General features: G+C 42.5%; 1 protein-coding gene across 3 annotated transcripts in view; it reads left to right on the forward strand.

Annotated features, from left to right (window-relative positions):
- ATP2C1 (ATPase secretory pathway Ca2+ transporting 1) overlaps positions 1-18,461 on the forward strand; it is a 127,708-nt gene that overhangs the window by 91,721 nt on the left and 17,526 nt on the right. For all 3 annotated transcript variants that reach the window (XM_075547210.1, XM_075547211.1, XM_075547212.1), the window contains 8 exons: positions 664-732; positions 2,284-2,359; positions 5,987-6,053; positions 8,470-8,594; positions 9,428-9,525; positions 11,574-11,669; positions 11,760-11,849; positions 13,191-13,295. In XM_075547210.1, coding sequence (XP_075403325.1) covers positions 664-732; positions 2,284-2,359; positions 5,987-6,053; positions 8,470-8,594; positions 9,428-9,525; positions 11,574-11,669; positions 11,760-11,849; positions 13,191-13,295 — 726 coding nt within the window. The remainder of the gene's footprint in view (positions 1-663; positions 733-2,283; positions 2,360-5,986; positions 6,054-8,469; positions 8,595-9,427; positions 9,526-11,573; positions 11,670-11,759; positions 11,850-13,190; positions 13,296-18,461) is intronic.

Genomic DNA, 18,461 nt, shown 5'->3' on the forward strand with positions numbered 1-18,461 from the left:
TTTGTTGAGGAAAAAGTAATTCCTTTGTCATTCACTGTGTTCTCAGAAAAAAAATTGTGGGCTAAATTTATGTGGGTTTTCAAAAATAATATTTCAAGGAAAAGACAATGAAATGCCTAATTCATGGGAACTTTTTGGTGAAACTACGAAGAAACGTCCAGAGTTCTGTCATTTTCCAGAGAATGAGTCTTTCGAACACATGGTCCTTTTAAACGTAGAAATCGTAGACGCTGGATAAAGAAAGTTGTACTATTTCACTGATGCGGTGCAAGATACGGATGTTCTAGTTGTGTATATTCACCTACTCAGTGTTTTCAGTAACGTTATTTCTTGGACGCTAGTATTTCACCAGTTGAAGGGCACAGCTGCATTTGAGAATGTAGATGAAATGACCCTGAATACCCACATTGAGTACAGAGATTCTGATGTCAGAAATCTTAGAATAAGCAAACATAAGCTTCAGGATCCAGGTAGCAGTATTTTAACAAATGATTGGCTTCTGCAGCCCGTATCAAAAGAAACCAACGTTAATGATCTGTAGAAGCACTGAAACGTCGGGAGGCTTGGGTGTGAATGTCGGGGCACTTCCGTGTGGGCTGCTCTTTAAGGAGAAGGAGGGAAAGGTGTTGGGACCGGTTGTCATGTCTTTTCTTTCCTCCCTAGGGTATTGTCATTGGAACCGGAGAAAATTCTGAATTTGGGGAAGTTTTTAAAATGATGCAAGCAGAAGAAGTGAGTACTTCATATGCTAATAGATTTTCAGTTTCATATCAGAAATTCTTCTCTGTAAGTAGAGAGCAAGATACCGATGGCGGGTGATTTTGTGTCTTCTCAAATAGCCTGTGGTATGTGAAATCACTTAATTGGAAAGCCTGTTCTTGGCAGCAGTGCCTGAATTGACATAGTCTTGTACATTTTTACTTTCATTCCTGGTTTATAGTGGAAATGACTTTGTGGCCAGTTATTTGTAGATCTTATTCTTTTTAGAAACGAACTTTATCACATCAGTTTTTTTTTCAGAACAAGTATTTTATTCCACCTGTAAAACACATTAAGACTTCTCTTCCTCATTATTTTACCTAGTAATGCGATTCTGAATTTTGTATATTTTTTCACTTTTTCTTTTATCACATCAATTTTAAGGATGGCTAATTATTTGTACTTCAAATTTGCATTATTCCGAGCAAGGAATAAATGGACTGTCTGATACAGTAACGTAAAAGATAGCCTTGGTAACAGAAAAGTGGGTGAAGGGAGACGTAGGGCAGTACAAGATATGACCAAATAATAATTTATAAATTATCAAGGCTCATGAGGGAGGGGGGAGCAGGGAGGGAGAGGGAAACTGAGGAGCTGATGCCAGGGGCTTAGGTGGAGAGCAAATGTTTTGAGAATGATGAGGGCAATGAATGTACAAATGTGCTTTACAAATTGATGTGTGTATGGAATGTGATTATGTTATATGAGCCCCTAATAAAATGATTTTTTTAAAAGGCATTAACACACACACACACACACACGATAGTTCTTGAAGATTCAAACTCAGACTCGCTGCCCTCCGTGGATTCTGGCTCCAGCGACCCTGGCGGACAGAGTGGCCCTGCACCTGTGGGCGTTTGAAGCAGTAGCTCTTGATGGGCCTAGAAAGCCTCAACTTTCTCCTAAGGAGCTACTGATGGTTTGCGAAGTGCTGCTCCATGTGAGCGCAGCCTGATGCCACGTTTCTGTCTGGAAAAAAGAAGTTGTGTTTTGCCATATTAAAAAAAAATCCCGTAGATTGCTCGGGTTATCTGTAAGACTCCAGTGTGTGTTAACGCATGGAAACCCATGCCGAGAGGGCCAGTGATGCTGGGGGGTGGGGATGGTGGTGGTGGTTGTGTGTGTGTGTGTGTGTGTGTGTGTGTGTGTGTGTGTGTAGATTGGAGTACTAACGAGGGGGCAGCTGACGGTGTAAATTCTGGAGGGGTTGGAAGGTGAGAGAATTCTTACAGTGGAAAGCTCTGGCTTTCTTCGCAGAGTCCTCAGCAGAGGTGCTGGTGTCTATCTTGTGTGTGGCTGGCCGAGACCTGGGTGCGTGAAGCCCTTGACTTAGTCCTTGGTGCCTAGTAAGACTTGGTAGGTTTTAGTTCGTATAATAACAGTAGCTGACTTGATTTAGCAGGCTTTTCAAATGGCTTCACCGATAACGTTTTCAGCCTCCCACGCTTATTTGTAAGGTGTGTTCACTCATTAAAGTGCTGCTTGCACAGGAGTTGCGCTGACACCTCTCTCCGATTTGTCAAGGCACCAAAAACGCCTCTGCAGAAGAGCATGGACCTCCTGGGAAAGCAGCTGTCCTTTTACTCCTTTGGCATCATAGGTAAGAGAGGAGTGAGCATCTCAGACCGTGACTCCATGCTTCTGGGAGTGGGGATGGGAAATACTCAGACCCGCTTTGATTTGCCTTTTTAAAAAATATTAAACTAGCGCCCACCTGTATCTTTTTACAAAGACTAATTAAATCGAACTTTGATAATCTATGTCCAGAGAGCACATCTACTAACATGTTAGTGTTTGTCCTTCTAATCTTTAGTAAAAAGTGATAGTTTCTCTGTCCCCACCCCCAGCTTATGAGGGCCTCACTCTTAGACAGTGCTCATCCACAGCAAAGTTAAAGGTTCCATGATGTGAAACACGCCCGAGAGGACTGAGAATGAGATGTCTGCGGGAAAGGGCAGGAGTAGCTGAGGAACCCTTTCCGTGGACTTGTGGAAGCCCTCTCGTAGAACTAGGGCTTACTGTGTGGACACGACATTCAGATTGTTTATAGGTTTTTTTCTTCTTTTTTTCCCCAACTCATATAAATAATTCTATATTGCATTTTTTGTTGGTTTTGTTTTTTGGGCTAAACTCCTCATTCTTGGGCTAAAAATTTGGAAGTGAAATTATATGGCCAAAGGGTATACATGTAATTTTCAAATATTTTGACACGTTTTTAAAGCCTTTTGCTTGATATTGCCAACTATACCCTTCATGAGCAGGCTGAAAGGACTTCTCCTCCAGGCTTCTCGCCAGCTTTTACTCTTGTTATTAATTGCATAGGCGAATGGATGGTTCTCACCATTGTGCAGTTCACAGAGAAACCGACCATTTTTCCTGTGTGTTATTTCTTGATGTTTAATGACTTGCCGTTCTGTCTCCTGTCCCCTGTTGTGACTTGAGTAAGATTCCCTTTTTGGTGTAACTACATTGCCAGTCTGCTTGCTGTTCGAGTCACACGCTCTGTGATATTTTGTGCTTGGGGCTGTGTCATAAGCTTGGTGTAGAAATAGAGAAAACCACCCAACACATCCTTGCTGTGAGATCCATCCAGACTCTGCAGTCAGTGACTTCTGGGTTGGTTTTGTTCTTCACAACTCTCTCAGCCCCATGCCGATAAGAGCATATATGGAAACACCGCTCTGCTAATTTAGGTTTTGTTTTTCCTTTGGATTTACAGTTTATCATATGCAATGTGACAGAATCACGTTTTTTACCCAGAAGCTAATGAATTAGTCCAGTACCCGCCATTTATTTGTTATTTGCTAAATGGCATTTTTATCTTACATTAAACACATTACCCCAGTTTTCTGAAAGTATTTTCGACTCTTAATTATTATATCATGTCATTTTTGTTATTAAAATCAGTAAATGTAACTTTAAAGCCGTGTCCCTGCTGTCCAGTTCTAGGGAAGTAATTCTTTTTAGCATTAATTCCATTTGCCCCCATAAACCTAACGTAGAGGAAGGACTGTCGTTAACCGCTCCTATTTCAGCGGTGTGTATGTTCTTACAACACCCTTCGTTTGAGCCTTACTGTTTGTTTTCAAAAAAATTTTTTTGTAGTAAAATTGATAAACCAAAGGACAGTCTACCCAATTAAAATATTATTAACCGTGCCATAAAAAAATCTTAAAAATCTTTCATTCTGTGGTTTTCTGTTAACAGAATGCATTGGACATTTGTTTTTTGGCAAGATATAAAATGCAGTCAAATCCGGATCTCGAGCTTCCTGAAGTGGGTTGTGAATTGTGTAGGCATGTAGCCCATCTAGTCTTATGGAAATCTCAGATCGCTGCCAGTAGGTAATCAGCTAGAGACAGTTAGCTACATGGATGGGCATGGCTGTACTCCAGTACGCCTCATTCACAGAAACAGACAGGCCTGGTCGTTATGTTTTACTCGCCCTGGGAAAATTCATTGTTAAGTATGATATTTTTGTCAGTATAGTCTATGGTGTAGGATCTTACAGGGTCTCATGGTCTGGATTATTATTTTATAGTTGGACAAAGAAGAAGAAAAAGTTGTTCTGAATATGTATACTGGTCTAAAGTACAGTCTCAAGATAGCTTTATTTTATTAATCCCCATGTAATAATCGTGTTTTCTTGTTCTCTACCAGCTCGGCGGTGCTTCTAACTCCCTACACAGATTAATGGTGCAAGCAGGGGCATGGAGTCATATAGGTTGTTTTGGGGCTTAAGTTAACAGGCTTGCATTAAAAAATACTTCTAAATATACTATAATATTAAATATACTATATACTAAAAAAATCCTATTTACATTTTTAAATGTTAATGAAGTTTAATAAGGTGCGTCCTTATTTGAGCCCAGCCATGCTATTTTGTTTGCAATACAAACTTCATGCGTAACTGTCATGATATTAAATTATGAAAAATGAGGTTCCAAGGTTCAATTTTTGCGAAGCTCATACGTACCAAATAGAAGAACTGTATATCTTCAGATGCCATCTCCTTTTCCCCCTCTATTCTCTGGAAATGCTGGTTATGTTTTCTTATGCGGCATGATGTAATAATTTCTTAAAGAAGCATTAATACCAGCCTAGTCCCTGGAAGGTGGAGATTAAAGACGTCTCCAATATCCCATTTCTGACAATATGCTATTCTGCTCATGCCCCCATCCCACCCACACACACTACCCTACACCCTTGAGTGTATTCCTTCATGTCCAAGGGTTCCGTGATTCCCTGCAACAACTCACAGAAACCCCTGCAACTTTAGAAACGGTCTCCTGTCATGGTGGGTGCTGTTCACTTCCAAATCCGAAGGTCAGGCAGAGGCGAGCCAAATGCAGGGTCCAGAGACAGAAGCCCAAAGTGCCCCAAAGTCATAGCAGTCTCCTGGCTTTCCACCAAAGCTCAGCCAGGAACTAGAGGTCCGGTTTTCCAGGTGAGGTGAGGTATAGTAAAACTCTAACGTGGTCCTAGTATATACACCTAGTCCCCATTCAAGGAAAACAAAGGATGGTGTCCTAACTCACCCCATCTACTGAGACAGTCTGCAAGATGCCCCCAGGGTAAGAGGGTGTCTTGGTTCTCGCCTTCTACTAAGGTAGCGTCTAAAGATGCCTCCACGGTAAAAGGGTGACTTGGTTCTCACCTTCTACTAAGGTAGCGTCTAAAGATGCCCCCACAGTAAGAGGGTGACTTGGTCCACACCTTCTGCTAAGGTAGCGTCTATAAAGATGCCCCAAGGAAAAGGAGTGCCTTGGTTCACTACTCAAGTCACGTCTTACCCCACTTTCATCCTGTCCATTAATTAGTACAGTGGAGAGTGCCTTCTAAAATAGGATGATAGCCACAGGCATGTAGCATCCAGAACATATATATCATGCCAGGAATTATGGCTAGAAGGGCCATATTAATGGACTACATCTCATTAGAGATTCCCAAATATTACTGCTGTAAGAGAAGGGTGGGAGCAATGGAAACAGTAGGTAAAATTTGTGTGTGTGTGTGTGTGTGTCTGTCTACGTGTGTCTACACTGCTGACTTTAATCTTTGTTGCTTAATGAGTATTTCCATTCTCTTGTAAAACTGACTGGATAGACCTCTCCTTTATATCTTGGGAAATTTGGAATATTGTCAGCTTGTTGTATTCTATCCTTTCCATGCCTACTTTACTTTACAGAAGAGGAAAAAAGTAGCTGTTTGATTCTTTGTTTTCCAGGTATCATCATGTTGGTTGGCTGGTTACTAGGAAAAGATATCCTGGAAATGTTTACCATTAGTGTAAGGTAAGTTCCAATAGAGTGAAGTTTCTTTTGCCTCGCGGCTTTCTCGGAAAGGTAGAGCTTGTGTTTCATTGTGGTGGTGTCTGTGAGCATTTAGGAGTAGCTCTACTTAAAATCGCTCCAAATCATATATTGAAATTCCATCATGGGAAAACGAGAACCTTTCATAACAGGGGGCTTTAAAACATTCGTGGGAAAGAGTCACTAGCTTTCAAGGCCAGTTTTCCGTGACGTTTTTGAAGCTCTGTCATATGTGGCACTGAAGAAGGCCACACCACCTGTCTGGACTTAGCAGAGCAATATTGCATTGCTAAATATAAACAGTCTGTTTAGGATCGCCAAACGGAAAACTATGGAAGAGAAAGACCCACCTTCCTTCTTTCCTGTTTGGATGCCTTTTGTTGCTTTTTCTTGTCGTCCTCCCCCACCTTACACCCCCAGTACAATGTTGACTAGAAGTGGTGGAAGCAGGCATCTCCATCTAACGCCTGATCCCTTCCATCCTTGCGCCATCGCCATCGAGGGTGATGCGAGCTGAAGTCTCGTTTGTGGCCTTTGTCAGGCTGAGGAATTCGCAGTGAGATGTTATTAGCAATGCCCCAAATTAGAGAAGATGGTGTTAGCTGACGGGAATTCTGGCCACTCTTTTATATTAGGGAGTCTGACGCCTTTTAAAATACAGGATGAGGAGCGCCCAATGTGTGTGGGCAACTGGAATTAAAAGATGATGCAGTTTCTTCCAGAGCCTTTGGAAACTGCCTCGTCTCAGCTTGTTATTTAGCCCCGTAGAGCTGGCACTCCAATGGCTAACACCACAGGAGATGAGTTGCCCCTTGGGGGGGTTAGGTGTGAGGGATGTGGGTGTGAGCGCCCGCAGTTTCTTTCCATCAAACTCATCACTTGGAGTTTTGAAAATATGGTAGGTGCTCTTTGAAGTGAACCCATGACACAGAATCTAAAGTGTGATTTTAGGTTTTACTGCTAAAGCCAAAGAATGAGGTAGGGACCATAATAAGTGTAATTCAGAGATCATTTGAGAAATTCTCAGTTTACTGTGAGAATTGTTCAGTTGTTACTTTTCATTAATGCATTGACTGTGGTTTACCTTCTAGGAAATCATTTTCAACATTTTAGGAGCCTGATAGTTAGCTGCATACATTCAATTCACCAGGGTTTATTAAGATAACTTTTTTTTGGTTTTTTTTTTTTTACAATTATGTGAGCTTTCCACGTTATGGAACAATTTTAGTTCAGGAAACCCAACTCTGATATAAGAGGTAAAACATACTGCCTCCTAGAACTGGCAGGTGTAGGTTATTTAGCGGGCTGGTCGCAAGGATGGACCTAGGGCCTGGAACCAAATCATGCAGAGGCCTTCTGTTCCACGGCCCCCCTTTCCCTGTTTCTTTGTCACCCGTTCGCCTGGCTCTTCAGAGAGACGGCCATAGAGTAAGGAAGCTAGTGTTGTGCAGCTCGCATTTGTCCCGGCTTCTCCTGTAGATGCTCCTGTAGTAGAAATAGTGTGCATTCAGAGTGGAAGCGAGCTGGTGAGAGCCTTGCTTGGGCTGATGGGATCTTGCTAGTTATCTCTGCAGCAATCAGTTGGACAATCCTGGCCCGGCTGGTTGGCCTTGGCTTACACGTGCTCCTCACGCCTCAGAACTGTGTGACTGACAGGAAAGGGGGGAGGGTGCCCACTGTCTGTAGGCAGTGGTTTCTGAAGAGAGGATGGTGGGTAGCCTAGGTAAAAGATTGGTCAATTCTGGTATCCAGTGTAGAGAGGGTGGCACTGGAACGAAGCCCTGTTTTAATGCCAGCATGCACTTGGACTGGTGATTAAAGTCGCTGTCAGTTGTGTCTTTTCCTTGCAGCATAGATTGGGTTCTGACTTGGGTCACTTTTCTGACAGAATTCATTGAGGTAATGGTGGGAACAAATACTAGCCAGCATTTATGAAACATTACCCTATACATGACACCGTATTAAATATGTTTCGCGCTTCGCCATTTAACCTTTCTGTTAAATCTCCTAAAGTAAATGTTACTGCTACTATGCATACATGTATTTTACGGTGAAGAAACTACACTCACGGAGCTGGGGGGATGAGTAGCCCAAGGCCACACAGCTGAAAGTTCCTGTAGCCTGGGGACCAATGCCGGCAGTCCGACTTCAGAAGCTCCTCACTAACTCCCAGCCGGCAGTCCGACTTCAGAAGCTCCTCGCTAACTCCCAAGAGCAACTTGGCAGCCAGTAAATGTGCAGCAAGTACTCATCTCCTTCCCTTCCGTTTGAGCAGGCCATTCTGGAAGTCGGGCTGCTTCATCTGTGGGCGGCCCTTTGTCTAAGGTAGCAGACCCCTGCAGTGATGGCTTGGTGCTGCGCAGGTTCCCTTTTAATGTTGTGCACGGCTTGCTTCCAGTTTGGCGGTGGCAGCGATTCCCGAAGGACTTCCCATTGTGGTCACAGTGACGCTGGCTCTTGGGGTTATGAGAATGGTGAAGAAAAGGGCCATTGTGAGAAAACTGCCCATAGTTGAAACTCTCGGTAAGTCCCTGCTAGAAACCTGCTTACGCAGCGGGGCACGCCACACCTAGAGCAATCATCTTTGCCTTTAAGAATTTCCGTCTCGGGGGTTTGCACAGTGATTCTGGCTTGTGGCAGGTCTAGCCAAGACTTGTAACACCTGGGGGGGGGGGGGGCAGGGAGCAGTGGAAACCATTCACTCAAGCTAGGTTTCCAGGGGACATCTTTTGGCAGCAAGGGATTCTTCTAAAGCTGAATTACCTTCAAAAGAAAATACAGTCAGTAGATGAATCCAGGAATAAAATTAATAGAATTAATTCTTTTCATAGATCAACCTTTCTATCTCAAAGTTGATCATTGATGATTATGGATTCCAGAATGTGCTTCATGGATTACTTTACTTTGAAGAACAGTAGTTACATTGCTGTGGCATAGCTTTATGTGTGGCATGCTATCAAGTTACCTCTTTTTCTTCTATTTGAATTTAAGAAAGCTAACGATGTGTTGAATTTAAGTTCTAGTTTGCAGTTTACTAACAAGGAGGTAAAATACCTTTAAGAACTCTTTAATACATTTTAAGGTTCTAAATTTAAGAACCAGCTAAGCTTCCTAGAAAATATTTTTCTATATAAAGCTAAAATAGAATACCTAGCAGAATTCAAATGGACAAGAAATGTCAACATTTACCATTATCTAATTTTCAAGTGTAATTCAGAACCTTTCCCTCTTTGGAAACAAGTATGGTGAAAGACATGAATGTAAGGCTATGGATGAGTGTAGCAGCCACGTCTTTCTCTGTGGTCTCTGTTTCTCCCTGCGATTCCCACGGTCATGACTGGTGCTCTGTTCTCTAGGCTGCTGCAACGTAATTTGTTCAGATAAAACGGGAACCCTGACGAAGAATGAAATGACAGTTACGCACATATTCACTTCAGATGGCCAACATGCCGAGGTACTCCAGCGTTTCGGTTTGTTTTAATACGCGATTCCTTTCGTTGTTTTTCATACGCGATTCCTTGCTAAGAAGCTTTATGCTTAATACTTGTAATGGTTCTTGGGGTGGAACTTCCAAAAGGCCCTAAGTGAGTGATAGCTACTTCCTTCCCAGGTGATTTTGTTAAAAATCATTTTATGGGGGGCTCATACAGCTCTTATCACAATCCATACTTATGCTTACCCTCATCATTCTCAAACATTTGCTCTCCACGTAAGCCGTGGTTCCCATGTGATTTTACCAAGAGTGTTAGCCCCACACCCCCTCTAATTGTGCAAGCCACAACCTGCCTCCCAGGGCCTTTAACTCACCCCTGCACTCACTTTTCCATCCTCAGATCCTGCCAATTCAGGCTCCCGTAACTCCACAGTGCTGTCTGCTTCTCATTTACTGCCACCCTTCGTCCACGTTATCATCATGGTTCACTTGGCCAACTGACAAAGCCTCTTGATTTCTCCTTGAACACCTGCTCTTGATGCCCTTATTTTTTATACAGCATATATATATATATATATATATATATATATATATATATATATATATATATATATATATATATTAGCCTACATTTTGAGTGTTTGTCACTTTTCAGTTAATGCTGTGTTAGGGGGTGTCCTTTATAATCTGGATCCTGAACCATGGCTCCAGATCTCTACACCTCTCAGCCTTTCGCACCCCTCCCTACCCGGGCCTTCTGTGCACGAAATACCCCAGCTTGATGTTGTATTGTAAGGATGCAGGCATTTCTCAGACTCGGGGGTGTCTCTTGGATCGATCTACTGGTCTTCATCCTTTGCCTCTCAGGTCTAGCCCCACTTCTTCAGAAAGGCTCATGCTCAACACCCAGAACTCACCCCTTGCTATTATAGTCCCCCATAGCACATCATAGCCTCCTAATCCTATTGCTGGGAAATTTTCTGTTTTTCCCCTTATGCTGTACATTTTAAAAGACCGGGAACCGCATAGGGCTTGCCTCATTTGAACAAATTCTTGATTAATGAAGTGAAGTTGTCTTATGTGCCCGTCTCTGTGTGTGCACAGATTCATCCTGAAGCACAGTAAGGAGGGGTTCCTGCCCCACTTGAGCTGAGCAGGATTTCTGGCCGAATGCTCATAGCACCACACTCATATTTGGTATACTGTGTACAAGTAAATTTTATGATGGACTAATGGGCAAAATGAATATTAAACCACATGACATGACTGACACTGAACTGGGACTGAGAAGTTCCATTATGTGTAAATCCTAAAATGAGATTTAAGACATTTAAGTGCTAGTTTGGCCAAGGATACCCAATCTTGATTGGTGAATGTGGTTTTACTAGATGATTCAAAGAGATCCATCCATGAACTTACCTATGTGTCTAGTTCTGCAGGGTAGGGTATTGATTGTCTTTTTAAAGCATGTAGCTATTTTAGATGTCCAGCAATACCACTTATTAATAATAATTTTATCTCATTTAATCTTTTAAGTTAAGAAACATCTGTTTGGCTTGATTGTTTAATCATAGAGAATAAGTGCGTGGCCTGCCTCAATGTCTGAATTCACCAAATACTGACTTTTGAAATTGTAATTAGCTGGTGGCGTAGATCACTTAATGTCTCTGAGTCTGATTATGAACAGGACAGAGCTCTGCTTTTGTTGAGGTCACAGGTCTATATTGACTTACAAGTGTGATTGTGTTTGTATTTTGCAAAGTATAATGTGCTATATAAATGTAAAGCTTTAGACATTTAAGCTCATTTAATTTTCTATAGACTTTCATAGTTCACTTATCTTTCTTGCAGTCCGCATTATGCAGACAACAGCTTAATATCTTTACAAGTGCCTCATTGTGAAAATTAAAACCTAGCTGCTTTTCACTATTCAGTCTCTTAGAAAAATCCCACTGCTCCTCTAGATATACATTTAGATGTCATACTGTGTATAATGAAATCAACACAGCTCATAGTTTTCAGTCTTCGGGTGTGTTGTTACTTTATTGATCCCACTTTGTGCTCCTCAGGTTACTGGCGTAGGCTATAATCAATTTGGGGAAGTGATCGTTGATGGTGATGTTGTTCATGGATTCTATAACCCAGCCGTGAGCAGAATTGTTGAGGTATGGATTTTATTCTCCAGGAAGGCAGCTTGCTCTGTAATAACTTCTAAGACACAGTGATGACTCATAGATTGTGTGTATTTCTCTTAGGCTGGCTGTGTGTGCAATGATGCTGTAATTAGGAACAATACTCTAATGGGAAAGCCGACAGAAGGAGCTTTAATTGCACTTGCAATGAAGGTATGTACCTGTGAAGTACCTGATCTCTCTCCCCTTTGATTTGTGTGGTATGAACCTCTAGAGAGGGTCCTACCCCCTACGTTCAATTTAACAAGCAATCTAAAACTCCCAGTTTCTCACTCCCATAAAACAAAATCTTCTCTCTTCTTAGGAGCAATATTGCTTGCTATGAGCTCCATTATAGAATTGGTGGTTATTATACGGTATTTAATTCAGTGAAATAAGTTTTATATTTATAACATGTACTCCCTTAATAGAAAGCTACATTTCTTTTTGTTTCTACTCAATTGAACTGCCGCCCTGTAATGTTTAAAAAAAATATTCAGAAGATGAATCAACAACTAATCTTTTTCTAATGAATTATCCTTTCCTATATTTCACCTCCTTATTGGCCTCAGATACCTCGCAATTTAGGCCGGGAGCTAAGACTAAATAAAACTTTCGGGGGTGGGAGGTGAGTCAACCCAAAAAATAGACACTTAAGTTATAAAGAGTTTAGAACTCAAAGCTGGATTTTGAGGGCTAGGAAGCGTTTAGATAGTAGATAAACTGGGGAAAGAGCTCCAGTTAAAGCCCAGAGGAATGAATAAGCACAGGCTGGTTATGGTTAATGAGGTGGCTGCCTGGGAAAAGTACAAGGTGCTTCCGTTACCAGGAGAGTTGTAAGTAGGATGGGTTTCTAGACGACATCCAAAAGCAGAGAAAGAGTCTGAATATGCTTCAGTCGACAGCATATAAAGCAAGAAAGTATAGGATCTTGAGAAAGCCATTCTAAAGATCTTCTAGGGTGTTTGGGGAAAGAGACTTAGGAGGGACAGCAGCAGGACAACAGGTTAGAAAGTGGTCAAAGGATAAAGGGTTAGGTGGATCAACGAGCGAGAAACAGGCAACGAGTTCCTAGGAAGTGAGCGGCTGAATTTAAAATGTTTAACATTGCTATAAAAACATAAGGAGGTTTCACAAAATATACAGGCAAATTGCATTAGCTTGTAATTCCACTTTTCCATGAGCTTTTGAAGCCTCCTTGCACATACACAGAATGAGTCAGATACTTTTAATTTTTTACACATTGCCTTCTTCCAGACTGTGGGGCATTAGCGTTACTAATGCAGTCATACAGTCCAGGAGGCACGCGCTGTTTCTCCGGCCTGGACTGTGTGCGCACTCTGAGCTCTGATGATGCTGAAGAGACAGCAGGTAGACCTAGGGCAGCAGTGCTACCATAGCCCTGTTATTCTTGAGTTTAAGTCTCTCTGCCCATGATGGTTGGTCTTGCTCTTGGTTGTAGGCAAGAAAAAAGCCCCACGTTGTTGATCATGACTTTTTGTCTGTGTTGCATAGACGGGTCTGGATGGACTTCAAGAGGACTACATCAGGAAAGCAGAGTACCCTTTTAATTCGGAGCAAAAGTGGATGGCCGTTAAGTGTGTCCACCGAACACAGCAGGTATCTCTCTCTTTAAAAAGGATGCTTATGTTAGGCATCGGGCTGGTATCCTGAAAGTTCCTCACTTCACACTCACAGTTCACTGTAGATGAGGGATTTTCTTTTATTGGCCAGCTTTCCATTTAGACAATCCTCGAGTAAACCTGAGTGCTCTCATATTATCTTCCCTAGTCCTTTCTGTTAGAACCTGTGCACAGATACACCTAGATTTGCTCTGTGAGCAAACATTCTTCCTTTAAGTGAGCTGGAGCCTGACCACTGGGGTCAGGGACCTGGAGTTTGTGACCTCAGAGTCCTCTCCGTTCATTGGTTCATTGTTGGTCTCTGCTGACTGTGCTCTTAACCAGTGAAATCACGTCTTTCTTATGCTAATTCCTTCTGGGCACTCAGACACAGCTGCCTGCCGTTTCCAGCTGCTGTGCTTTATACTGGTGTGCAGTCGGGGAGTCTGGTTATCTTCAGTGTGTGATTCTGTCACTTAAGTTGCTGTTGGTCACACCCCTTAATATCCTGGGGGCTTCAAAACGCTCATGAGGAAGTGGAGTGGAGAGATGACGGTTAGTACAAAGGTAGTGAGATTTCTCAGTTGCTCATGTCAGTTACAGGTCGACCTCTTTGCCTACCCTTGCCCTCCATCCCCACTGCTGCACTTGAAACAAAACAAGAAAGGTAATCAAAAATGTCCACGAATCTTTTGAAGTCCACTGTGTGTTTGCTATATATAATTGGTCTGTAGTGGTCTATGTGTTGTCACCTGAGCACAGACGTCTTGAAGCTGATTGTGTCTTTGCAGGCAGGCACGAGTGAGAGGATTTGTATTTAAAAAAAAAAAAACCAGAAGAAGAAATAGTAGTAGTAGAAGGGTCTTACTGCCTTTGAGAGAAAGATAAGCTTAATGAACACTGTTGAACTTGGGAGTAGAAGACGAATGCTCAGCTCTAGTCCTGAGGGGAGAAAAAATCCACTCTAAGCTTTAAAGGAACTTTCATAAACTGATGAGGGAAACAATTGGAAACAAAATGATAAAAATGAATTGCCTATTATTTTAAACCCTGTAATAAAAAGCTTTCAAAGATTCCTTAGACTTGGATAATGTCCAGCTGATGTTTCTGGACCATTTAATTATATAGAAAGATTGTGAGTGTGTGTGTGTGTGTATGGACTTATGCGTTGTTTCATTAATTTTATAAACCATCACATGGTATGTCGGAGTGACGTGGTCCCTGGCAGTTTTGATGCAGACCTCACTGATGCTGCACACTGAAACGTGGAAGCTCATCACTTGTGGGAGGTGAAGTGGCTGACAAAACTCTGGAAACCTTTGTATGATCCTTCTTCCCACTTGCTGCCCTGAAAAGTTCCTCTCAAACACCAAACCAGCAACTAGAGCCCAAAGCCCCTCTCCTAACCCAGGAGGTAGTTGGTCAGCCTGACACCCGTGTGGCAAACTTAACCATTTAAAAATAAAGATGGAGGCTCAAATGGTCTGTTTTTAGTGGACTTCCATAACAGTATGCATTTCTCTTTACTTTTTCACTGGTATCTACCAAGTTGAAAACGAAGGAAAAGCACAGTACAGAAAAACTTAGGGTGAGGTACTCTTGAAAGCAGGGAGAGAGAAATAGGCCTAATAAACAGGAGACCAGGGTGGCATTCTAAAGAAGGAAGTGACCTCTCCGACTGCCTTTTCTACTTCTTGAGGCCAGGCCATTAGCCACCCCTCAGTGGGTAGAATGTCAGATTGATCTCCATGACAAAATTGAAGAACAGGGTCTGGTTTAGAATGAAAATAGGGATTAAGGGGAAGCCTCAATTAGCATATCTTAAACTGAAAGAACTCAAGAAAAAAATCAAGCCTTGAGTTGCAATATTGAAGGATTCTGTGGGCAAAATATTGAATGATGCAGAAGCATCAAAAGAGGATGGAAATGAGACACAGTCACTTTTCCAAAAAGAACTCATCAGCATTCCACCATTTCAGGAGAGTACCATAAGTTCAAGCTGCATTGAAAGCATTAGCCAAAAACAAGGCTCCTGGAATTCTAATAGAAATGTTTTCAGCAAACGGATGAGGCACTGGAAACACTTAACTCGTCTGTGCTGGGAAGTATGGAAGACAGCTACTTGGCCAATTGTTGGAAGAGACCCATATTTGTACCCATTCCAAAAAAAGCTGCCCCAACAAAATGTTCAAATTAGAGAAGGAAGGATAGCATTGATGTCAATGCAGGTCATCCAGCCATAGTGGCAGCAGTACATTGATAGGGAGCTGCCAAAGGTTCAGACCAGATGCAGAAGAGGACTTGGAACAAGGGAGATCACTGCATGGATGGGTCTTGGCTGAAAGCAGAGAACACCAGAAAGATGTTTACTTGCGTTTTGTTGACTTTGCCAAAGCATTAAACTGTGTGGATCCTAAAAACCATGGATAGCCTTGAGAAGAATGGGAATTCTAGAGCACTTGATTGTGCTCTTGAGGAACTTGTGTATATGTCAAGAGACAGTTATGCAAACTGAACAAGGGAATACTGCATGGCTTAAAATTAGGAAAGATGTGCAACAGGGTTTTAACTTCTCACCATACTTGTAAAGTCTGTGTGCTGAGCAAATCACCGGAGGCTTCTATGAAGAACGTGGCATCAGGATTATAGGAAGGCTTACTGTCAACCTTGGATATGTAGATACTACAACCTTGCTTAATGAAAGCCAAGAGGACTTGAAACACGTGCTGTTGAAGATAGCAGTGTTCAGTGTGGATTATGACTCAATGGAAGGAAGACCAAAAATCCTCCCAATTGGACCAATAGGTAACATCATGATAAATGGAGACAATAGGTTGTTCAGAGATTTCTTTCATCTGCTTGGATCCACAATCCATGCTCGTGGAAGAAGCAGTCAAAAGCTCCAAATAGGCCTTGCCTTTGGGTAAGTCTACTGCACAAGGACCTCTTTCGAGTACGGAAAAGCAAGGATGTGACTTTGAGGAGGACTAAAGTGTGCCTGACGCAAGCCATGATATTTTCCATTGCCTCATTTACCTGTAAAAGTTGCACATTGAATAAGGAAGACTGAAGAAGAATCAATGAGTTTATATTATGGTGCTGGCAAAGAATATTGAACACACTGTGGATTACCAAAAGGACATGCAAGTCTGTCTTGAAAGGAGTACAGCCAGAGTGCTCCCTCGAGGCCCGGCTGGGGTAGTTTTGTCGTGCATGGAGGATGTTGTCAGGAGAGATCAGTCCCTGGAGAAGGACATCATGCTTGGTGGGAGGGCAGCAAAGGGGAGAAGAAGGCCCTCCACGAGCTGGATTGACGCAGTGGCTGCAACAGTGGGCTCAAGTACAGGAACAATGAGGATGACATCGTTCCAGACTGACTAGATGGTTCCTAACAAGAAAGGGAAATAAATCCTTTCCCTGAAGGGCCAGATAAACTTCATTTTCCCCTTAGAGAACAATTATATTCTCTAAAATTGAAGAATTTGCCTTCAGGTACGAATGATCTTAGGGAGGTGCCAGAAGGGGCAGCTCTGTGTTGGCAGAGCTTACCCTCTTCCTGGGCTTTCCCTTAGCCCCCCTCTCAACCAGGCTCAGCCATCTATAAGGCCTGTCAATGCCAAGTTGCTTCTAGTCTTTTAGTACCTTGTCTTGAATGTAAAACGAACAAATTGCTGGCTGTTTCGGGAAGGTCTTCAGTCTGAAAGACACAGAGCAGAGTGACAGACAGAGGAAGCGGAGGCAATAGCAGATGCACAAGAACACTTCCAAAGGCCCTAAAAAGGGCATCAGAATACTTACAGGAGAAATGTGCCTCTTATGTCACGGAATCCGTCAGGACATGGAATTAAAAGTCAGAGAAAGCAATATCAAGTGAGAAAGTAATTACAGGAGAGCAAACATCTACCTAAAAGTGGTTCTAGGAAGAAAGAACAAAAAACACGATAAGCTGTTATCAGATCACACAAGAACATTTTCTAGAAAGAGTGTATCGCTTCTAGAATAAAGAGTCCACCTACAGTTTAATACAATGAGTATGCTAATGATGGAGACAAAGGGGGAAAGAACCACAAAGGCTCATAATCAGAACTTTGGAAAGCTTGGGTAAAGAGAATTCCAGAAGCTTCCGGAGATTGGCGGTGAAGAGTATATGAAAGAGACCCCTACAGAAGTTAAAGTACCTTCTTAGTCTCTTCAGCTGCAGCCTTGGAGTCAGGTAAGGAACGGAGCAGTTCTCCAAATAAGGCATTTTATTCTTCACTAAATTTGGAACTGTGAGAACCAAAGACTTCTTGGACATTGCACCTCTCAAAGTGCATCTTTTTCATACCCTTTCTTAGAATGGTACTGGTGTTCTTCAAGAGAACTGAAGACTCCAAGGCAGAGGGAGACTTGGATTCGAGTGGGCCCCACTCCAGGGGTAGGTGGGTGGGTGTGAAGGCAGTCCCCTGGATGGGAAACCCCGACCATATGCATGGCTGTCGAGTCAGCCCTGTCTGACAGATTCCAACTGCCGGGCAGGGTTTGTAGTTTCGATAAAATCAAACTGCCACGTCTTTTATGAAATGGCTGTGAGTTCCAACCGGTGACATTTTGGTTAACCGTCAAGTGATTGATTAGTACGTGTGCCCCCAGCGACATTCCCAGTTCCCATAGTGCAATAGATGTCAGCTAACCAGAACAGGAAGAGGAAAGGAGGGAGATTTCTATTAAAAAGAGTAATAGCTTGCGGGCTCATCTGCTCTGGTTAAAAAAAAGAGGCAATTAATAGCTTCGGAAAGCTAAGTTGCATGTTTTATGCATCAATCAAAATAGGCGATAGACTTGTTAGCCATGAGACCAGAAGAACTGGGTGGTGTTTAGCACCCATTAGCAAGAGTTTTGATGAAAGGCTCGACAGAAGAAAGCTGTTCAAAAGGGAGAAAATGCCAAACCGAAGGGAACATCGTATGTGACCTAGAAAATGTTAAGAGCCATGGGAACTAGATGAGCCACACATCTCTTGCCCTAAGATAATCTTTAAATCGAAGACTACAAAACCCCCAAAGCCCTTGACGCGATTTTAAAAAGCAAACAGTAGTTTAGCTTAACTCATCGAGAGTGCCGCCCTTGAGCCCTTAAGGAGCTGCCCACAGGGATCAGCGTGGAGAGATGGGAGTGGAGCCTT

This window comes from Tenrec ecaudatus, chromosome 4 (assembly GCF_050624435.1).
Source record: "Tenrec ecaudatus isolate mTenEca1 chromosome 4, mTenEca1.hap1, whole genome shotgun sequence".
Lineage (NCBI taxonomy): Eukaryota > Metazoa > Chordata > Mammalia > Afrosoricida > Tenrecidae > Tenrec > Tenrec ecaudatus.